This window comes from Neofelis nebulosa, chromosome 4 (assembly GCF_028018385.1).
Source record: "Neofelis nebulosa isolate mNeoNeb1 chromosome 4, mNeoNeb1.pri, whole genome shotgun sequence".
Classification (NCBI taxonomy): Eukaryota; Metazoa; Chordata; class Mammalia; order Carnivora; family Felidae; genus Neofelis; species Neofelis nebulosa.
The window spans coordinates 92,954,871-92,977,253 of record NC_080785.1 but is presented as its reverse complement, the minus strand read 5'-3'; the positions used below and the strand labels follow the sequence as shown (position 1 = coordinate 92,977,253).

At 40.0% G+C, this 22,383-nt stretch overlaps 1 protein-coding gene across 1 annotated transcript in view; it reads right to left on the bottom strand.

The window, feature by feature from the left end:
- The window catches only part of DLD (dihydrolipoamide dehydrogenase), a 35,077-nt gene that overhangs the window by 1,395 nt on the left and 11,299 nt on the right, over positions 1-22,383 (bottom strand). The window contains exons 6-12 of the mRNA XM_058725391.1: positions 21,435-21,535; positions 20,499-20,642; positions 19,865-19,966; positions 2,378-2,568; positions 1,759-1,929; positions 1,248-1,437; positions 436-573 (exon numbers count right to left, since the gene is read on the bottom strand). Of these exons, the coding sequence (XP_058581374.1) occupies positions 436-573; positions 1,248-1,437; positions 1,759-1,929; positions 2,378-2,568; positions 19,865-19,966; positions 20,499-20,642; positions 21,435-21,535 (1,037 nt within the window). The remainder of the gene's footprint in view (positions 1-435; positions 574-1,247; positions 1,438-1,758; positions 1,930-2,377; positions 2,569-19,864; positions 19,967-20,498; positions 20,643-21,434; positions 21,536-22,383) is intronic.

Here is a 22,383-nt window from a genome sequence, read left to right as displayed (position 1 = left end):
GGCCCAGCTCTCCAGACAACAGGTTCTCCAAGCCCAAGGGCTCTAACCTGGCAACACTGGCCTGCTAACAACCTGAGAGAAGGCCCACAAGACAGGAAATCAATGAGCAAAAGGCAACAGTGAGAAGACATGAGGTCAAAGGCAGACAGGACCAGATTTAGTGGGGCCTTGGATATAACAGCCCAAAGCTGAAAAGGGCCACTGGAGGGTGTTAGGCCCAGGGCCTGGTGTAGGTTTTAAAAGGATAACCTTAGTTGCGGTATGGAAAGCTGATGATGTGACAGCCAAGACTGAGTGCTGCCTTATCAGAAACCACACACAAATGTTTGCCGGTAAATAAAAAACTCAGGATGTAAACAGCAGGTGGTTTTAAATTCATCTACACAGCAACGCTTTCCAGAAATCACGATGGGATGTGGGGTCTAGAATACTCACTGGCCCGAGAATATGTGCTCCCAGTACCCTGTCTGTGGATTTCTGTCCCAGAATCTTCACCAGGCCATCTGTGTCAGCATTGGTCTTCGCCCTGCTGTTGGCAGCAAAGGGGAACTTGCCAACTTTGTACTCGATGCCCTGGGAGAGACAGAAAAGGAAAACCTATGTCAACTCTGAAACAACGCATTCCCATTGGTGAAATCATCCGTCATTTGTTCAGAAAATAAGCCCCAAGAAGGCAATTCTTCAGAGTGTGTTGAAGGCAAGACCAAAGCCTCTTGCTAATGAGATACAGTTTGGGTACAAACATAAGCAAATGCAAATGCCAGTCTACCTGGGGATATTTCAAGGGAAATTAAAAAGCTCTGGAATTACTATTTGAATACAGGCAAGTGAATGATCTCCTCTATGCTACTAACAAAGGGAAAAGTATAGAAGCTATAACTTCTACATAATTTCAAAATGCATTAATGCAATAATAAAATGATTCTCAGCCACCAGGGTCATTAACACAGTTCATACGCTATACAGTACAACTACCCTCGCATTCAGAATAACCTCTTCTTTTGGGGCTCCTAGATGGCTCAGTTGGTTAAGCGTCCAACTTTGGCTCAGGTCATGATCTCATGGTGTGAGCTCAAGCCCCGCATCGGGCTTCTTGCTGATAGTGCAGAGGCTGCTTGGGATTCTCTCTCTCTCTCTCTCTCTCTCTCTCTCTCTCTCTCTCTCTCACCCCCTCTCTCTGCCCCTCTCCCACTTGCTTTGCAACCTCTCTCAGAATAAACAAACTTAAAAAAAAAAAAGATAATTACCTCTTCCTTCAACTGTTCTTCTGATTTGCCAACCCAAGCAACTTCAGGGTGCGTGTAAATCACCGATGGGACACAGTTGTAGTCAATGTGCACAGCGCCACCAGCCATTCCTTCAACACAGATAATGCCTTCATCCTCCGCTTTGTGAGCTAGCATCGGACCAGCAACCACATCACCAATAGCATAGATGCTACCGCACAGATGAAAAGAAACATGGTGAACTTCGGCCACCACAGATACTCATCTTCAGTCATGCCGTAGTAATAAAAATAAAAGTCTCTAGTTATTAAATAACCGATAAGTATATAAAATACAGCTCTTCATAGATCTGTGAGTTCAGGTTCTAGTCTTTGGGTAATGAAAAACTTCCGTTAGTTTTGTTTTCACATAGAAGTTTACCATTCTTCCCCAAAGCCAATGGCATGTTTTAAGCATGGCAAAAGTCAGATTTTCAACAGTGTTTGAAATAAATTAAAACATTTTTGAAAATGCAATTAACTATCCAACTTACTTTGGAATTTTAGTTTGGAATCTGGTATTGACTGGAATTCTACCTCTAGGATCTAGTTCAATTCCAAGCTCTTCTAGTCCCAAATTCTGAGTAAAGGGTCGTCGGCCAATGCAAACCAAGAGCACATCACACGTGATGACTTCAGCTTTACCACCAGAAGCGCCTTCAATACTAGACAATGAACAGTGTATGACTATTAAACACACATCAACATAAAAAACTCACAGACTTAGAATTAAGACCAGACATTTCTCAAGTGTTGCCAACAATTCTAACAGGAGTCAGGCAATGAAAAACTGTACATATCCCCTGGAGGTCTATCAATAGTAAGCAATCTAATATTATGGATTTCCACATAGATCTAAAAATACTGAGTTTCACTGAACACTGAGAGTTTAAATACTTCTGAATGTATACTATGAAAAATCACATTACAGTGAGAACACTGGGTTAATTTTCCTAGCATCAACTTAACCATGAATTTCAATGGACTGATTTAATAAGCAATATGGAGTTATACTAAGCAGTAAGATGGCCCTAAGTTCTAACCAAATCTGATTCTGCAAAAGGAGTGTTTTTCTTAAGGATATCATATCAAAACCAAATGTAGCATACTTACGAAACATCAATTTTTCCATCTGACTTCTTGGTAGCACCAGTAACTTTTGTATTCAATTTAAATTTAAATCCTTGTTTTTGAAGGATGCGTTGAAAGTTTTTAGATATCTCCATATCAATTCCAATTCCACCAACATGACCTAAAAACTCAACTGCAGTCACATCGGCACCAAGTCTTTGCCAAACTGAACCCTGTAGAGAATAGTTTTTAAAAGTCATAAAAAAAAAAAAATTAAAGTTTCTATAGTAGATATTTACCAAAGCATTTTAACTTATTGTCAGATATTTTCTTTTATTAATACGTTCCTATTAGAAGCTCTGAGGTTTAAAATTAACCTCAAATTAACCTGTGGTAAACATATTTCATATACTATTCATTCCTTCAACAGTAATTGAGCACCTACTATAATCTAGGCACACATCAGCGAACAACACGTTGCCCCTAGGGATCTTAAACTCTGGTAGGGGAGGCATATGAAGTAAAATTCAGAGGATAATAATGTGCTCTGAGAGAAATAAATGAGGAAACAAAACCAGGACTACTGGAGGAGTAAGCCTGCAATTTTAAACCATGGGGTCATTGGGGAAAGCTTCACTGGGAGTGACGTGTGCACAAAGACTTGAAGAAGAGAGGGAAAGAGCTATACCGGAACTGGTTGGTCCAGAAGGAGGGGAACAAGTGGGAAAGGAGGTCCTGAGGGAGAAGAAAAAGCCTCTTGTTGCTACTAATTACCGATGTTTGTAAACTATTAAACTGGTTTCCTATTTTATTTTCTCAATAGAGACATGTTTACTTTTTAATTCAAATTATAATTTAAACAGAACGCTGGTTTTATTTTAGCAATTATCACTTTGAGTACCTATTTGTGAAATAGGCAAGATGAATATAATTTTACAACATTAAATAAAATATGAAAAACTATGAACATATCCTCTGCAAGAATTTGTATCAAAATTACCTGGTAATTTAAAATTCACCATTAAGAGGTTTTACCTTTCAATTAGGTTTATGCATTCATTTTTAAAAGTTTCAGGAGTTTTTGGAAAGCTGAGTTAACTAAAGCCAATACAGTAACACTAAAAATTCAACCACAAGCATATACAAAAATTAAGCCAAAATGAAGCATGGACCTTAAGGTAAAGCCCAAGATTATAAAACTTATGGAAGATTGAAACGGAAGATGGCAGCATAGGAGGACGCTGGGCTCACCTCCTCCTGCTGATAGCTTATATTCCACCCACATCGGCCTAAAAAACCCAGAAAACCGCCAGAAGACTAGCAAAATGGACTCTCCAGACCTCTCAAGTGTAGACAAGAGGCCCACGGAAGGTTGTTAGGAAGGGCGGAAAGGTGACGCGGACTGGCGGGAGGGAGCCGGGGCAGTGGAGGGGCAGCCCGCCCAGCAAGGCAGGGCCCCCGAAGTCTGGCTTGCAAAAGCAGAGGGGCTGGACCGTGTGAGTTCTGAGAGCCAGCAGGACTTAACATCTGGAATGTTAAAAGTGAACAGCTCTGCTCTTGGAGAGAGGAGAGCGGGAGGGTGAGAGGACAATGGGAGGGAGAGGTGTTGAGCCCTGGAAGGCAGAGCTCAGCTCAGCAGGGAACAAAGGCGCTGGGAAGCGCCATCTCTCTCTCCCATCCCCCACCTGAAATCCCAAAGGGAACCAGTCACCATCACCGAACTTGCTTGCACCTCACAAACACCCAACGCTGTGCTTCTGTGGATCCATCCCTCCAGTGGGTCTGCCTCCCTCCAGGTAATGCAGGGCCCCTCCCACAGGGGACCACCGACAGCAAAGCGAGCTAAGCCTGCCCCTCCCACCCCTGTGCACCTTGCGGATCCACCCTGGCTAATATGCTGGATCCCACTGAAGGAGCACCACAAGCCTGACAGTGTGCAAGTAGCCCAGACAGGGGCCACACCACTCCACAGTGAGTCCTGCCCCTGGGAGAGGGGAAGAGAAGGTACACACCAGTCTGACTGTGGTCCCAGCGGTGGGCTGGGGGCAGATATCGGGTCTGACTGCGGCCCCGCCCGCCAACACAAGTTACTCCAGACAGCACAGGGGAAGTGCCCTGCAATTTGAAGCCACCCTAGGGACTACCCAAAATGATGAAACGGAAGAACTCTCCTCAAAAGAAACTCCAGGAAGTTGCGACAGCTAACAAATTGATCAAAAACGATTTAAGCAATATAACGGAACAAGAATTTAGAATAATAGTCATAAAACTAATCGCTGGGCTTGAAAAAAGCATAGAGGACAGCAGAGAATCTATTGCTACAGAGATCAGGGGACTAAGAAACTGTCATGAGGAGCTAAAAAAATGCTATAAATGAGGTGCAAAATAAAATGGAGGTGACCACAGCATAGATTGAAGAGGCAGAGAAGAGAACAGGTGAATTAGAAAATAAAATTATGGAAAAAGAGGAAGCTGAGAAAAAGATAAAAAAATCCAGGAGTATGAGGGGAGAATTAGAAAACTAAGTGATGCATCAAACGAAACAATATCCGTATAATAGAAATTCCAGAAGAGGAAAAGAGAGAGAAAGGGGTTGAAGGTGTACGTGAACGAATCATAGCAAAGAACTTCCCTGATCCAAGGAAGGAAAAAGGCTTTGAAATCCAAGAGGCACAGAGAACTCCCTTCAGACATAACTTGAATCAATCTTCTGCATGACATATCATAGTGAAACTGACAAAATACAAGGATAAAGAGAAAATTCTGAAAGCAGCTAGGGATAAACAGGCTCTAACTTATAAAGGGAGACCCATAAGACTAGTGGCAGACCTATCTACTGAAACTTGGCAGGCCAGAAAGGAATGGCAGGAAATCTTCAATGTGATGAACAGAAAAAAATAGGCAGCCGAGAATCCTTTATCCAGCAAGTCTGTCATTCAGAACAGAAGGAGAGATAAAGGTATTCCCAAACAAAAACTGAAGGAATTCATCACCACTAAACCAGCCCTACAAAATCCTAAGGGGGATTCTGTGAGTAAAATGTTGCAAGGACCACAAAGTACCAGAGACATCACTACAAGCATGAAACCTACAGACATCACAATGACTCTAAACTCGTATCTTTCAATAATAACACTGAATGTAAACGGACTAAATGCTCTAACCAAAAGACACAGGGTATTAGAATGGATAAAAAAACAAGACACATCTATTCGCTGTCTACAAAAGACTCATTTTAGACTTGAGGACACCTTCAGATTGAAAGTGAGGGGATGGAGAACTATCTATCATGCTACTGGAAGTCAAAAGAAAGCTGGAATAGCCATACTTATATCAAACTAGATTTTAAATTAAAGGCTGAAACAAGAGATGAGGAAGGGCATTATATAATAATTAGAGTGTCTATCCAACAGAAAGAGCTAACAATTATAAATGCCTATGTGCCGAGTATGGGAGCCCCAAAATATATAAAACGATTAATCACAAACATAAGCAACCTTATTGATAAGACTGTGGTAACTGCAGGGGACTTTAACACTCCACTTAGAGCAATGGATAGATCATCTAGACACAGGATCAATAAAGAAACAAGGGCCCTGAACGATACATTGGATCAGATGGACTTGACAGATATATGTAGAATTCTGCATCCCAAAGCAACAGAATATACTTTCTTCTCGAGTGCACATGGAACATTCTCCAAGATAGATCACATACTGGGTCACAAAACAGCCCTTCATAAGTATAAAAGAACTAAAATCATACCATGCACACTTTCAGACCACAATGCTATGAAACTTGAAATCAACCACAGGAAAAAGTCTGGAAAACCTCCAAAAGCATGGGTCAACCCATGAATGGCTCAACTAGGCAATTAGAGAAGAAATTTAAAAATATATGGAAACAAATGAAAATACAACAATCCAAACGCTTTGGGATGCAGCAAAGGCAGTCCTGAGAGGAAAATACATTGCAATCCAGAAACAAGAAAAATCCCAAATACAAAATCTAACAGCACACCTAAAGGAAATAGAAGCAGAACAGCAAAGACACTCCAAACCCAGCAGAAGAAGAGAAATAATAAAGATCAGAGCAGAAATAAACAATATAGACTCTAAAACAACTGTGGGGCAGATCAATGAAACCAAGAGTTGGTTTCTTGAAAAACTAAACAAAATTGATAAACCTCTAGCCAGGCTTCTCAAAAAGAAAAGGGAGATGACCCAAATAGATAAAATCATGAATGAAAATGGAATTATTACAACCAATCCCTCAGAAATACAAGCAATTATCAGGGAATACTATGAAAAATTATATGCCAACAAACTGGACAACCTGGAAGAAATGGACAAATTCCTAAGCACCCACACACTTCCAAAACTCAAACAGGAAGAAACAGAAAGCTTGAACAGACCCATAACCAGCAAACAAATTGAAATCAGTTATCAAAAATCTCCCAACAAATAAGAGTCCAGGACCAGATGGCTTCCCTGGGGAGTTCTATCAGACATTTAAAGCAGAGATAATACCCATCCTTCTCAAGCTTTTCCAAAAAAATTGAAAGGGAAGGAAAACTTCCAGACTCATTCTATGAAGCCAGCATTACTTTGATTCCTAAACCAGAGACCCAGCAAAAAAAGAGAACTACAGGCCAATATCCCTGATGAATATGGATGCAAAAATTCTCAACAAGATACTAGCAAATCGAATTCAACAGCATATAAAAAGAATTATTCACCATGATCAAGTGGGATTCATTCCTGGGCTGCCAGGCTGGTTCAATATTCGCAAATCAATCAATGTGATACATCACATTAATAAAAGAAAAGATAAGAACCATATGATCCTGTCAACCGATGCAGAAAAAGCATTTGACAAAATTCAGCATCCTTTCTTAATAAAAACCCTCGAGAAAGCCGGGATAGAAGGAACATACTTAAATATCATAAAAGCCATTTATGAAAAGCCCACAGCTAACATCATCCTCAACGGGGAAAAACTGAGAGCTTTTTCCCTGAGATCAGGAACACAACAGGGATGCCCACTCTCACCGCTGTTGTTTAACATAGTGCTGGAAGTTCTAGCATCAGCAATCAGACAACAAAAGGAAATCAAAGGCATCCAAATTGGCAAAGATGAAGTCAAGCTTTCGCTTTTTGCAGATGACATGATATTATACATGGAAAATCCGACAGACTCCACCAAAAGTCTGCTAGAACTGATACATGAATTCAGCAAAGTTGCAGGATACAAAATCAATGTACAGAAATCAGTTGCATTCTTATACACTAATAATGAAGCAACAGAAAGACAAATAAAGAAACTGATCCCATTCACAATCGCACCAAGAAGCATAAAATACCTAGGAATAAATCTAACCAAAGATGTAAAAGATCTGTATGCTGAAAACTATAGAAAGCTTATGAAGGTAATTGAAGAAGATATAAAGAAATGGAAAGACATTCCCTGCTCATGGATTGGAAGAATAAATATTATCAAAATGTCAGTACTACCCAAAGCTATCTACACATTCAATGCAATCCCAATCAAAATTGCACCAGTATTCTTCTCAAAACTAGAACAAGCAATCCTAAAATTCATATGGAACCACAAAAGGCCCCGAATAGCCAAAGTAATTTTGAAGAAGACCAAAGCAGGAGGCATCACAATCCCAGACTTTAGCCTCTACTACAAAGCTGTAATCATCAAGACAGCATGGTATTGGCACAAAAACAGACACATAGACCAATGGAATAGAATAGAAACCCCAGAACTAGACCCACAAACGTATGGCCAACTCCTCTTTGACAAAGCAGGAAAGAACATCCAATGGAAAAAAGACAGTCTCTTTAACAAATGGTGCTGGGAGAACTGGACAGCAACATGCAGAAGGTTGAAACTAGACCACTTTCTCACACCATTCACAAAAATAAACTCAAAATGGATAAAGGACCTGAATGTGAGACAGGAAACCATCAAAACCCTAGAGGAGAAAGCAGGAAAAGACCTCTCTGACCTCAGCCGCAGCAATTTCTTACTTGACACATCTCCAAAGGCAAGGGAATTAAAAGCAAAAATGAACTATTAGGACCTCATCAAGATAAAAAGCTTCTGCACAGCAAAGGAAACAATCAACAAAACTAAAAGGCAACTAACGGAATGGGAAAAGACATTTGCAAATGACATATCGGACAAAGGGCTAGTATCCAAAATGTGTAAAGAGCTCACCAAACTCCACACCCAAAAAACAAATAATCCAGTGAAGAAATGGACAGAAAACATGAATAGACACTTCTCTAAAGAAGACATCCAGATGGCCAACAGGCACATGAAAAGATGCTCAACATCGCTCCTCATCAGGGAAATACAAATCAAAACCACACTCGGATATCACCTCACGCCAGTCAGAGTGGCTAAAATGAACAAATCAGGAGACTATAGATGCTGGAGAGGATGTGGAAACGGGAACCCTCTTGCACTGTTGGTGGGAATGCAAACTGGTGCAGCCGCTCTGGAAAACAGTGTGGAGGTTCCCCCCAAAATTAAAAATAGATCTACCCTATGACCCAGCAATAGCACTGCTAGGAATTTACCCAAGGGATACAGGAGTGCTGATGTACAGGGGCACTTGTACCCCCAATGTTTATAGCAGCACTCTCCACGATAGCCAAATTATGGAAAGAGCCTAAATGTCCATCAACTGATGAATGGATAAAGAAATTGTGGTTTATATACACAATGGAGTACTATGTGGCAATGAGAAAGAATGAAGTATGGCCCTTTGTAGCAACGTGGATGGAACTGGAGAGTGTTATGCTAAGTGAAATAAGCCATACAGGGAAAGACAGATACCATGTTTTCACTCTTATGTGGATCCTGAGAAACTTAACAGAAACCCATGGGGGAGGGGAAGAAAAAAAAGAAGAGGTTAGAGAGGGAGGGAGCCAAAGCATAAGAGACTCTTAAAAACTGAGAACTGAGGGTTGATGGGGGGTGGGAGGGAGGGGAGGGTGGGCGATGGGTGTTGAGGAGAGCACCTGTTGCGATGAGCACTGGGTGTTGTATGGAAACCAATATGACAATAAATTTCATATTAAAAAATAATAAATAAACAAATAAAACTTATGGAAGAAAACACAGGAAAGAATCTTTGTAACCCTGAGTGAGGCTCACACACCACCACAAGCACAATCCATGAAAGAAAAAAAAAGATGAAAGATAAAAGAGACGTCAAAATTTAAAACTTCTCTCTAAAAGCTAATATTAAGAATACAGAAAAGGCAGACTGAGAAAAAATATTTGTAAGACAGCTATATGATAAAGAATTTATATTCTTTGCACAAAGATGTCTCAAAATTCAATAAAACAAATTGAAAAAAAAGAAAACATTTAAATGCCAGGAAAGACAATACAGAGATGGCAAGTAAGCACATAAAAAGATGCTCGATGTTACAAGCCACTAGGGAAATGCAAATGAAAACCCGAGACCCCAGAGCACACCTGTTAGAGTGGCTCGAGTCAAGAAAGCAGCGCCAAAATAGCGATAAGGAGGCAGAGCAGCTCACGCTGCCAGCGACTGCACGACAGGGCAGCCGCGCTCCACAGCACAGCTCCTTGGAAGGCTAAACACTGAATTACCGCTTGACCCAACGACTCCACCGCCAGGTACATGTGCAAGAGAAGTGAAAACACGCGTCCAGACAAGAACCTGTACACAGACAGTCACAGCAGTGAAACACGTAGCGTCAAAGTGGAAACAAGCCCTATGTCCATCAACTGATGAATGGATAAACAAAACGTGCTAGGGCCACAGGATGGAATACTTGGCTATAAAGAGTTATCAAGTATGGGGCGCCCGGGTGGCTCAGTCAGTTGAGCGTCCCGACTTCAGCTCAAGTCATGATCTTGCAGTTCGTGGGTTTGAGCCCTGCATTGTGCTCTGTGCTGACAGCTCAGAGCCTAGAGCCTGGAGCCTGCTTTCGATGCTGTGCCCCTCCCTCTCTCTCTCCCTCCCCAACTTGCACTCTGTGTGTGTCTCTAAAATAAACATTAAAACAAAAAAAGTTATCAAGTATATATAAACCTTGAGAACATTATGCTAAGTGAAGAAACCACAGATTTAAATGCCATGAATCCCATTTATACGGAAAGTCCCAAACAGGCAATTTCAGGGTCAGAGAAAGTAGGTTAGCAGTTTCCAGCTCCAGGGAGAAGGGAGGAATGTAGAGTCACTGCCAATGGACACAAGGTTTCTTTCTGAGGTGACGAAAATGCTCTGGAATTAAGACAGTGGTGACAAGTGCACAACTATGTGAACATCCTAAAAAACCACTGAATCGTACACTTTCTTTTTTTTTTTTTTTCCAACGTTTTTTATTTATTTTTGGGACAGAGAGAGACAGAGCATGAACGGGGGAGGGGCAGAGACAGAGGGAGACACAGAATCGGAAACAGGCTCCAGGCTCCGAGCCATCAGCCCAGAGCCTGACGCGGGGCTCGAACTCACGGACCGCGAGATCGTGACCTGGCTGAAGTCGGACGCTTAACCGACTGCGCCACCCAGGCGCCCCTGAATCGTACACTTTCAATGGGTAAAGGATACACAAGACTGTATCGCAATAAAGGTGTTAAAAAAAAACACTTCTTTAAACCTAAATCAGAAAGTAAGAAACAGTAAGAGTATGTCAAATCAATGCTGTACACCTGAAACTAATACTATGTCAATTATACTTCAACAAAAAGAAAAAATAACAACACGTGTGATATATATCCATAAAGGAATACTATTCAGCCACAAAAAAATGAACAAAATCCTGACATTTCCCACAACAGCAAAAAGAAATAGGAAGAACCATGGGAAATAATACACATCATCTTGAAGTCTATAATTCAAAGTAGGGGACAGTGACCATAGCTAGCTAGACAAATGCCTTACTCTTCAGGAAAATCTAAGAATTTCAAAATCCTTAGAGATGGGAAAACTCCAATAGTATCTACCAGTTATTAGACATTAGAGCGTATTGGATGTTTGGTACTGGATTAAGTGTATTACAGGTTACTACTTTACTAAGTCCCAACAATAATCCCGTAAGGCAGAGCTGAAATTCAAATTTGTATCTGATTCTAAAACTTTATACTAAACTGGAACGGGAAAAGGTAATATAGTCTACATATTATATACATATAGACATATGTAAAAGTCTATATACTATACGTATATAGTAAAACATATATAGTCACGTGAGTAATCTTTATGATAAAAAGGTAAATAAGACTACACAGTAAGTTACTTCTAATAAGTTTAAATTAGAAAAAAAAGACATCTGTGAAAACATTCAATATAGTGACACCTAAAACATGAAGATGTTTGAAAAGACCCAAGACTTGTAAAAATACCCCAAAGTACTGAAATGAAAGACAGAAGCATTGCTTCAGATATTATTATACTTAGCAACAAAAGAAAGTAAATCTATATTATTTTCTTCTTGCTCGTTTTATCCACCCATGAGAACAATTTTCAAAGTGGAGTGAATAGAGGAAATACTAAGAAACTAGTCAATTTTTTTAAGTTAACTCTCCAGTCAAATCAGATCATAATGTGATAACAGAGACACTGTCAGTAAACTCTGGGAACTTAATCGGCATAAGGGAAATGTCACAAAGGGTGCCAGACAGGCAATACATTGCCTAAAATTTTGCAAAGTGAAAAGAAAATATTCTGGAAAATAGATTCTGAAATTTATTTCAGAGGTCAATCCCCACTAAATACTAGAAGACATTATTCAACAGCTGGTTTGAAAATCATTAGATACTACCCCAAGTGTTCCAAACAGGTCATGTCAACATTTTTCTGAAGGCTTTTCTGGAGTGGATAATAATGCAGGATATTTTCATCATCAGCAAAGTTGTCAAAAAAGAAAAAAAAAATCTCATATCCTATAGATGTGACAGATCAATGGAGATTCAAATACCTTTATAAGCAGCTTAAAAAGTGTACCGTCAGATGGCTCTCTATACTTCATACTGACATGAATGACACCAGAGATGGATTCATTAACCAATTTAGACAAATCAGATGATAGACCGCATGCCTCAGTCAACAGTCTTCCCAGATCTATTTACCCATGGCAAGAAAAAGCAGGTAAGTGTAAGGATGCAAGAATCAAGAAAGAGGAAAGGACTGGAATAAGGGTACAAGTGAACATTAAAGCAAAGATAAAGGTTCATAATCCTTTATTGAGGTTTATTTATTTATTTTGGTTTAAAAAATCAGAATTCCTCAAGCAAAAGATGTGAAGTTTTCAACTAACTACAAACTCGATAGTCTTTAAAAAAGAAAAATAACTCAACCAATCTTAAAGGACGAAGAAAAGAAGTACATTACATTAAAAGTACATATCAAAAGAAGTTTTCTCCATATCCAGAATATAATGCTTAGTTTTGATTTTTTTTTAAGTTTATTTTGATAGAGAAAGATGGACAGAGAGAATCCCAAGCAGACTCCACTCTCAGTGCAGAGCCCAACATGGGGCTTGATCCCATGTGAGATCATGACCGGAGCTGAAATAAAGAGTTGGACAGACGGTTAACCAACTGAACCACACAGATGCCCCTATTATGCTTAGTTCTAAACACCATTTACAAGTGACCCTGACAGACCAGAGTGGATCAGAAGGATGACAACAAAATAATGGATCCGGTACCTACAAGACCTAGGTAAAAAGCATTAAGGAAAGCAACAGAGATTCAAATATGAATGACACTCAGTCTTTGCCTTCAAGGAGCTTACAGTCTCGTAGTAAAGACAGACATAAACAAATAAATGCAATATACTGTCAATTAGTAGGCGATACAAACGCAGACATACCATACTAAGACTCAAAGACAGAAAGACTTGCACTTTCTCAGAAAAAAGGAAGTCTTCGCTAAAAAAGTAACTTGTAAGGTGACTTTTGAAAAGTATTTATTATATTAGCAAATGTTTACTCAGCAATAATAAAAGCTAACATATGACGACTTATTTCATACCAGCCACTGTGCTGCGTGAAGATGCACAGAAGTGCAGCCACAACCTCCGCCTTCATGCAGTTTATGACTTAACAAAGAGACACAAGTGAACCAGTAGTATCAGTGAACTGAGATCAATTCTGTAACAAGCACAGGGTGCAAGGGAACACTCAGTGAGAGCACTTAAGGGCATGTAGGGCAGTGGAGGAAGGCTCTGAGAGTGCAGGGACCAGGAGAAGGAATACATGTTCTGAACAGAAGGCCTACAGATAAAACAGAGTGCAGCTGGTTCAGAAACTGGTATTTCGCTCTACATGGAACGTAGTTTGAGAGACAGAGTGCCCAGAAATGAGGCTAGAGACGTGAGCCAGTGCCACATCATGCTAGCCTTTCAATAACAGTAAAGATTTTGGATTTATCCTAATGACTATAGTTAGTGAAGGATTTTTAGCAGGGAAGGGACAGGATTACATTTGCGTTATAAAGGACTTCAGCCCCTATGGGAGATTAGATTAGAAACGACACTGGCCTGAACAAGGATAAGCAGATGTGTGAAAAGGCGGCTACATCCATGACATCTAGGTCTCACAGTATCACATTAGGACCCAGTGACTCGGTATGAGGCACGATGGCATCAGAGAAGTCGTGTCATTCCCAAACTTCCTGCTCAAGCCACTAGATGTGCGGTGGTATGACTCACTAAGATGAGAAATACTAACAAAGAAACGGGTTTTGTTTGGTTTTTTGGAGGGTGAAAAGAGGGAAAAGGGGGAGGGAAGAGTTAAGTTATAAACGTACTGAAATGAGTGTCTGTGGGACCTACAAGTAGAGGTGCTAGTTGGCACTTAGATATAAAAGTCCTGAAACGTCCAAGATGGCAGCACAGGAAGACCTTGAATTTACCTCCCACAGACACAAGAAATCCATACCTGCACATACGGCAATCCCTCCTGAAGAGCTGAGAATAGACTGAACAGCTTCCGTACAACAAAGGGTAGAAGGACCACACAGAGGACAAGAGGAGAGCCTGAGACACGGTAATGACAGGAAACTGACCCCAACATTAAAACTGCAGCAGGGAGAGACAGGACTGAGGAGCCAAGTGCAAATTCACCCACCCAGGGTCACAACAAAAAACACAACAATCTTTTAAAGAGCAGAAAGACTCTAGAAGTGGAGAAAACTCATTTACTAACCATACAGCATGGGCCAGACGGTGGGGACTGCTGGAAAGCCCCCCAGAGATGGAGACGCTAAGAGGCACCACTGTTTACGCTCTCCCTTCACCTTGGTAGTGCAGACAGGAGCAGGGTCCAGGCGTTCTAAACGGACTGCTGACTCAGTGGCCCTGGGCTCCTGGCCCACACCTACCATAGCTCCAGCTGTCCAACTAGGGCTGCCCCAGCACAACACAAGAAACCCCCCAGCCTGTGCCCACTACAACTCCATCTCCAGCTGTCCTGCCAAGGCAACTTGGGTGCAAAGCACCCCAGGCATTCTCACCGATCCGGCCAGGGAGCCCCCTGTGGAGTGCTGCAGCTGGCACCCACCCCAGCTCCAGCCATCCCACCAGGGTAGCCCAACACAGAGAACCCCAGGACCTGCCAGACCACATCTGATTCAGCTCCAGCTGTCCTATTAGGGTGGCCCTGGCACAAAACAGCCCAAGATGCCCCAGCCTGTGCCCGCTCCAGCTCCAGCCAGAAAGCCAAAGCCATCAGGAACATGGAGTCTACACAGGGGAAATTCCTATACAAGGCCACTCCTTCAAGAATGGGAGAGGTAGCCCTTTCACCTAATTCACACAAACACAGGAAGTCAGATAAAATGAGGAAACAGAGGAATATGCTCCAATCAAAAGAACAAAAGGAAACAGCAGAAAACAAACTAAAGAAAACAGACAAGCAATCTACGTGATAAAGAGTTCAAAGTAATGGCCATAAAGGCGCCCACAGGACTACAAAGAAGAGTGGATGAACTCAGTAAGGACCTCAACAAAGTGATAGAAAATATGAAAAAGAACCAATCAGAGTTGAAGAACACATTAACTGAAGTGAAAAATACACTAAAGGGAATCAATGGCAGATTAGAGGATGCAGGAGACCAGTTCAGTGATCTGGAAGACCAGATAGTAGAAAGCACCGAAGCTGAACAGCAAAAAAATAAATGACAGGTTAAAGGACCCCTGGGACAACATCAAGCGGAAAAAAATTTACATTATAGGGGTCTGGGAGAAGAAAGAGCAAAGGGCAGAAAACTTATTTGAAGAAATAATAGCTGAAAATTTCTCTAAACAGACATCCATGTCCAGGAAGCAAGAGAGCCCTAAACAAAAATGAACCCAAAGAAGTCCACACTAAGACACATAATCATTAAAATGTCAGAAATTAAAGATAAAGAGAGAACCTTAAAAGCAGCAACAGAAAAGCAACTAGTTACACAGCAGGGAAACCCCCATGAGGCTATCAGCTAATTGATCAGAAGAAACCCTGTAGGTCAGAAGGGAATGGCTGGATATATTCAAAGTGCTAAAAAGACGAAACCTACAACCAAGTATACTCTACCCAGCAAGGTCGCCATTTGGAACTAAAGGCAAGACAAAGAGTTTCCCAGACAAACAAAAGTTAAAGCAGTTCATCACCAATGAACCGGCCTTACAAGAAATGGTAAAAGGACTTCTTTAAGCAAAAAGACCGTACCGAGAAGAAAGCATGACCCAAAAAAATTTCACTCATAAAAACAAACATAGTAGAGGTAGTAGTTCAATCACTTACAAAGAAAGTTAAAAGACTAAAAAGCAGCACATTTATAAATAAAATATTAGTTAAGGGAACTCAATTAGAAAATGTAAAATATAACAACATACACATAAAACATAGAAGTGGGCAGTAAAAATACAGTCCTTTTAGAAGGTGCTCAAACTTAAGTGACCATCAACTTAATACAGGCTGCTATATACTTATTATGTTATATAGTATCATTATAAGTTAGACAGTATCATTATAAGTATCATTATGTTACTTAGAATCCTATATACTTAGGATGTTATCTATGAACCTCATGGTAACCACAAAGCAAAAACCTGTAATAGACACACAAAAATTGAGAGAGAAAGCCAAGCATAACACCAAAGAAAGTCCTCAATCACAAGGAAAAAGAGCAAGAGAACTACAAAAACAATGAGGAAACAAGTAACAAAAGGCACTAAGTACATACCTATCAATAATTACTTTAAATGTAAATAAATGCTCCAATCAAAAGACATGGCTGATGGAACGGATAAAAAAACAAGATCCATCTATATGCTGCCTACAAGAGACTTGCTTCAGAAAATACAGACCAAAAGGGAAGGGATGGAAAAAGATATTCCATGCAAATGGTATCCAAAAAAAGCCAGGGTATCAATACTTACATTATACAAAACATACTTTAAAATAAAAAAAAAAAATTAAAAATAAATAAAATATAAAGACTGTAACAAGAGACAAGGGCACTGCATAATGACAAAGGGATCAATCCAACAAGAGAACGTAACAATTTTAAGTATCTATGCAACCAATATTGGAGCACCTAAATGGATGAACATAAAAACAGACATACACAGAGGAAATGACGTAACACAGTAACAGCAGGGGACACCCAACTTGCATCAATGGAGAAAATCAAGCAGAAAGTCAATAAGGAAACCGTGTCTTTGAACAAGACATCAGACTAGATGGACCTAACAGAACATTCACAACATTCCATCCAAAAGCAACAGAAAACACCTTCTTTTCAAGTGCACATGGAACATTCTCCAGGATATGCCACCAAAAAGGTCTCACCAAATTGAAGATTAAAATCAGGGGCACCTGGGTGGCTCAGTTGGTTAAGCATCCGACTTCAGCTCAGGTATGATCTCACGGTCCGTGAGTTCGAGCCCCGAGTTAGGCTCTGTGCTGACAGCTCAGAGCCTGGAGCCTGCTTCAGATTCTGTGTCTCCCCTAAGCCCCCCTCTCTCTCTCCCCCCCAACTTGTGCTCTCTCTCAAAAAATAAACATGAAAAAAAATAAAAATAATAAAAATTAAAAACAAAAAAAAAGGATTCATCATGATGAAGTTAGATCTATTCTGGAGACGGTTCAGTATCCTCCAATCAATCAATGTGACACGCCACATTAACAAAATGAATGAAGGATGAAAATTGGTATGATCATCTCAACAGATGCAGAAAAAAATTCGGCCAAAATTCAACACGATAAAAACTCTTAACAAAGTAAGTTCAGAAGGACAATACCTCAACGTGATGAAGGCCACATATGACAAATCCACAGATAACATCATACTCAACAGTAAAAACCTGAGAGCTTTTCCACTAAGATCAGGAACACGACAAGATGGCCACTCCCACCACCTTCACCCCAGCCACAGCAACCAGACAAGAAATAAAAGGCATCCAAACTGGTAAGAAAGAAGTAAAACTCACATCTGAGGATGACAGAACACTATACACAGAAAACCCTCAAGACTCCACCCAAAAACCATCAGAAAAAATGGATTCAGCGAAGATGCAGCATATACAAAACCAACATATACAAATTGGTTACACTTCTATACACTAATAACTAAGTGGCAGAAAGAAATTAAGAAAATAATTGCATTTACAATTGCACCAAAAAGAATGAAATACCTAGGAATAAACTTAACTGAGCAGGTGAAAGACATATACTCTGAAAACTTTCAAACACTGATGAAAGACATACCATGCTCAGACTGGAAGAATTAAGATTGTTAAAATGTCCATACTCTCCAAAGCAATCCAAAGGCTCAATGCGATCCTACCAAAATACCAGAAGTAATTTTCACAGAACTAAAACAAATAATCTTAAAATTTGTACGGAACCACAAAAGACCCATAACAGCCAAAGCAATCTTGAGAAATAAAAACAAAGCTGGAAGTAACACAATCCCAGATTTCAAGATATACTACAAAAATACAATAATCGAAAAAGTGTATTAATGGCACAAGAGAGACACACAGACCAATGAACAAACTAGGAAGCCCAGAAATAAACCTATGTTTATATGGTCTATAATAAAGAAAGAAAACTTATGCAATAGGGAAAAGACAGTCTCTTTAATAAATGGTGTCAGGAAAACTGAACAGTCACATGTCAAAGAATGAAACTGGACCACTTTTCTATACCATACACAAAAATAAACTCAAAATGGATTAAAGACCTAATGTAAGACCTGAAACTATAAAATTCCTAGCAGAAAACAGGTAGCAATCTATCAGACATAAGCTTTAGCAACATTTTTCATAGCATATTGCAAATACCATATGATTTCACTTGTATGTGGAATCAAAACAAAACAAAAAAAAGAACTAAACACAACAAAACAAACAACACAGAAAAAGACCCATAAATACAGAGAACTGGTGGTTGCCAGAAGGGAGCGGAGGGGAGTGGCAGAATGGGCAAAAAGTGACAGAGTGGGAGGTACAGGCTTCCAGTTACAGAATGAGTAAGTCCTGGGGATAAACGGTACAGCACAGGAAGTAACAACAGTACTGTCATAGAGTCTTATGGTGTGAGGTGGGGCTGCATCTGTGGTGAGCACAGCATGATATACAGAACTGAGGAGTCACTAGGTTGTACACCTGAAACTAACGTCACACTGTAGGTCGACTACAATTTAAAAAAACAAAGAGCAGACAGCTGAATTTCCTCAGGACTAGAGCTCTGCCAGCAGGGATGAGGGAACAAGGAGGCAAGGGACTCAAGAAGAGTGGCTAAGGCGATGGACTATGGAATCTAAGTGGATCAGGAAAGCAGTCAAGACAGGACGTGCAGAGAGCAAAGACACAGAGGGACCCAAGGACTAGAGCACCTGATAAACCACCTGTGTGCTGAGAAAACCTGAGTAAGAGAGGAAAGAAGGTTATGGTTAGAGAACACAACGTCTGAATTTGTGATTTCACAAGTGAAGCAGTTCTTTGTGCTATCAAGATCCAGCAGCCCTGGGAAAGGATACCTGAAAATGGAGAGAAGAGGTTGCTGGTAATACAGAAAAGTCACCAGATGGACAGGAAGGGAGAACGAGGAAGGCAGAAAAGCATGAAACAGCAAGGTTCTCAGGAGAATTGCAAGCAGTCTGACAAAACTTAAGAGGGATCAAGATAAGGATGGAGAGGGAAGAGCCAGACCACAGAAGTCATATCTGAAAGCTAATTTGCTCAAGATGAGAACTGTCTTCTGAAGGACTGAAGAGCTGTCAGATTTTTTAAACATCCATCCTAGGAAACAGAAAGGGTAGAAGATACAGGGAAGCAGATTTCAAAATAAAAGAGAATGTTCTAATGACTAACGATTATATAAATTGGTTGTCTTAAAAATTAGTAATTCTAGTAATACTAGAAGTGTTTAAGCAAAACTCAATGTTGATCTGCCTACAATGTTGTAAAAAGAATCAAACAGGAGACCATTAAGTTCCTTCCAACTCCATGAAGGCAGTAAGAGAAGAAAAGGCATTACTTACCAATTCTACACCTATTACTCCTGCACCAATGACAACCATCTTTTCTGGAACTTTTTTTAAAGATAAAGCACCTGTAGACGACACTATTGTATCTTCATCAATCTATAACAAAATATATACAATCAAAATGATTTGGAAAAACCTACTGCCTTATAAATGAGCTCACAAAAAATACTAAGACATTCATCTGTTCTGAGGTATCTATGACTTCTATCCTTACATTCAATTCTTTTTAATATAATTTATTGTCAGACTGGCTTCCATACAACATCCAGTGCTCATCCCAACTAGTGCCCTCCTCAGTGCCCATCACCCACTTTCCAAACCTCTCCCCCATCCCTTACAGTCCATTTTAACAAATCCCATTAAAAATGTTCACTTGAAATTTCATCATTCAATATTTCAAAACAAAATGGTCCATTTTAACTACAAAATGAACCCAAGTCTATCTTAATATGAAATGTTCTATTTCTGGTCAAAATCACTGCAAAATAGAGATAGCTTCCCAAAGCTGAGTGTCAACATACGGTATTTCAGTTAGAAATTTTTCATTCAAAGTGCATAAATAGCATGAATAAAGTAGTTTATAAAAGGTCTTCCTGAAGGAAGGTTATAACAGTTGTAAAAAGCATACCGTGATTCCAGGAAAAGGAGTAACTTCTGACCCTGTAGCTATAAGAATGTTCTTTGTATCAATAACTTGAGTGCTGCCATCGGCTTTCATAGCAGTGACCTGATTTTTGCCCGTTATCTTTCCATATCCATTTACGTGAACAACCTTTAATAAAATAATATTTATACATTCACAAAGTTTAAAATGATGTTTGCAATGAAAAAAACATGGGGCGCCTGGGTGCCTCAGTTGGTTGAGGATCCAACTTCGGCTCAGGTCATGATCTCACAGTTTGTGAGTTCGAGCTCCACATCAGGCTTTGTGCTGACAGCTTACTCAGAGAGCCTGGAGCCTGCTCTGGTTTCTGTCTCCCTTTCTCTCTGCCCCTGCCCTGCTCACACTCTGTCTCTGTCTCTCTCAAAAATAAACATTAAAAAAAATTTTTTTAAATAAAAATAAAAAAACATGATTAATGGGGAGGAAAATAAAAGCACTCTATTAAATAATACACCCAGTACAAAATACTTCCTTACTTAATAAGGTTACGCGTAGAGGAGCAAAAAACTTGTTATATACGTCAGGGAATCTATTTCAGGTTAGCACACAGTTTTAAATTAATATCCCCAGCAGGAAAAAAAAGAGATAGGGGTGCCTGTGTGGCTCAGTCAGTTAAATAGCCAACTTCTGTTCAGGTCATGATCTCATGGTTTGTGGGTTCAAGCCCCGTGTCAGGCTCTGTGCTGACAGCTCAGAGCCTGGAGCCTGCTTCAGGTTCCGTGTCCCCCTTCTCCCTCTGCCCCTCCCCCACTCATACTCTGTCTCTCACTCTCTCTCAAAAATAAATATCAAAAAATATATAATACCCCCAAGCATTAAGTTCTAAGGGCATCACTCTATCAGCAGAATGTTTCATATGAACATAAGACAAAGTAGGCATCTGAACATTAAAACACTGACCTTATTCTGTTTGAATAAGTGGGCAATTCCACCAGTTAAAGCTTTTACCGCTGTACTCTTCTGCTCCATCATCTTCTCTAAATTCAAGCGAACTTCAGACACTGTAATTTGTTAAATAAATCTTTAGTCCTTAGCTAAATTCTTGACGCAACGTGATATTTTTCACTAATCAGGTCTGGAAAATTTCAGCTTAATGCTTACAGAACTGTAAAAAAGGCAGTGTTAAAACTTCTCATGTAGTAACTGCTATAATAATTGTAGCTCGCAAACAGGCCAACAGCAACACATCACGGTCAATAAAACTTATCAAACACAGTAAAAAGTCCACCTTTGGGAAAAATGCAGTCCAAAATACACATTACATCCCACGTGGCAACATACTCATTCTCCGAACACATGATGATGATTATAAATCTGGATAGAATTAAATAGAGATGGCAAAGTAAAACATCAGCTGAAATTTTAAATAGGAACAACTTCACAAAACAAAAACAAAAATACTCATCTGAAAACTTTAAATATAGAAACTTAACATAAAAGAGTTTAATCAACTGGATTTAATCCCTCATTTGGGTCGCCTGGGTTGCTCAGTTGGTTAAGCGTCCGACTTCAGCTCAGGTCATGATCTCATGGTTTGTGGGTTCGAGCCCCGCATCAGGCTCCACACTGCAGAGACTGCTTGCAATGCTCTCTCTCCCTCTTTCTGTCTCTGATTCTCTACCACTTGCGTGTACTCTCTCTCTCAAAATAAATAAACTTAAAAAAAAAAAATCCCTCATTTAACTCCTAACTCTGAAGCAACAACATAACAAAGCAGCTCAACTCAACAGAACTTCAAAAGAGGGAGATCTTAGCAATCTGCACATGCAATCAACCCATATCTCAGAGATGAGGAAACAGAGACCCTGAGAGATCTGATTTATGTAGGTCATAGAACTAGAAGAGGAAG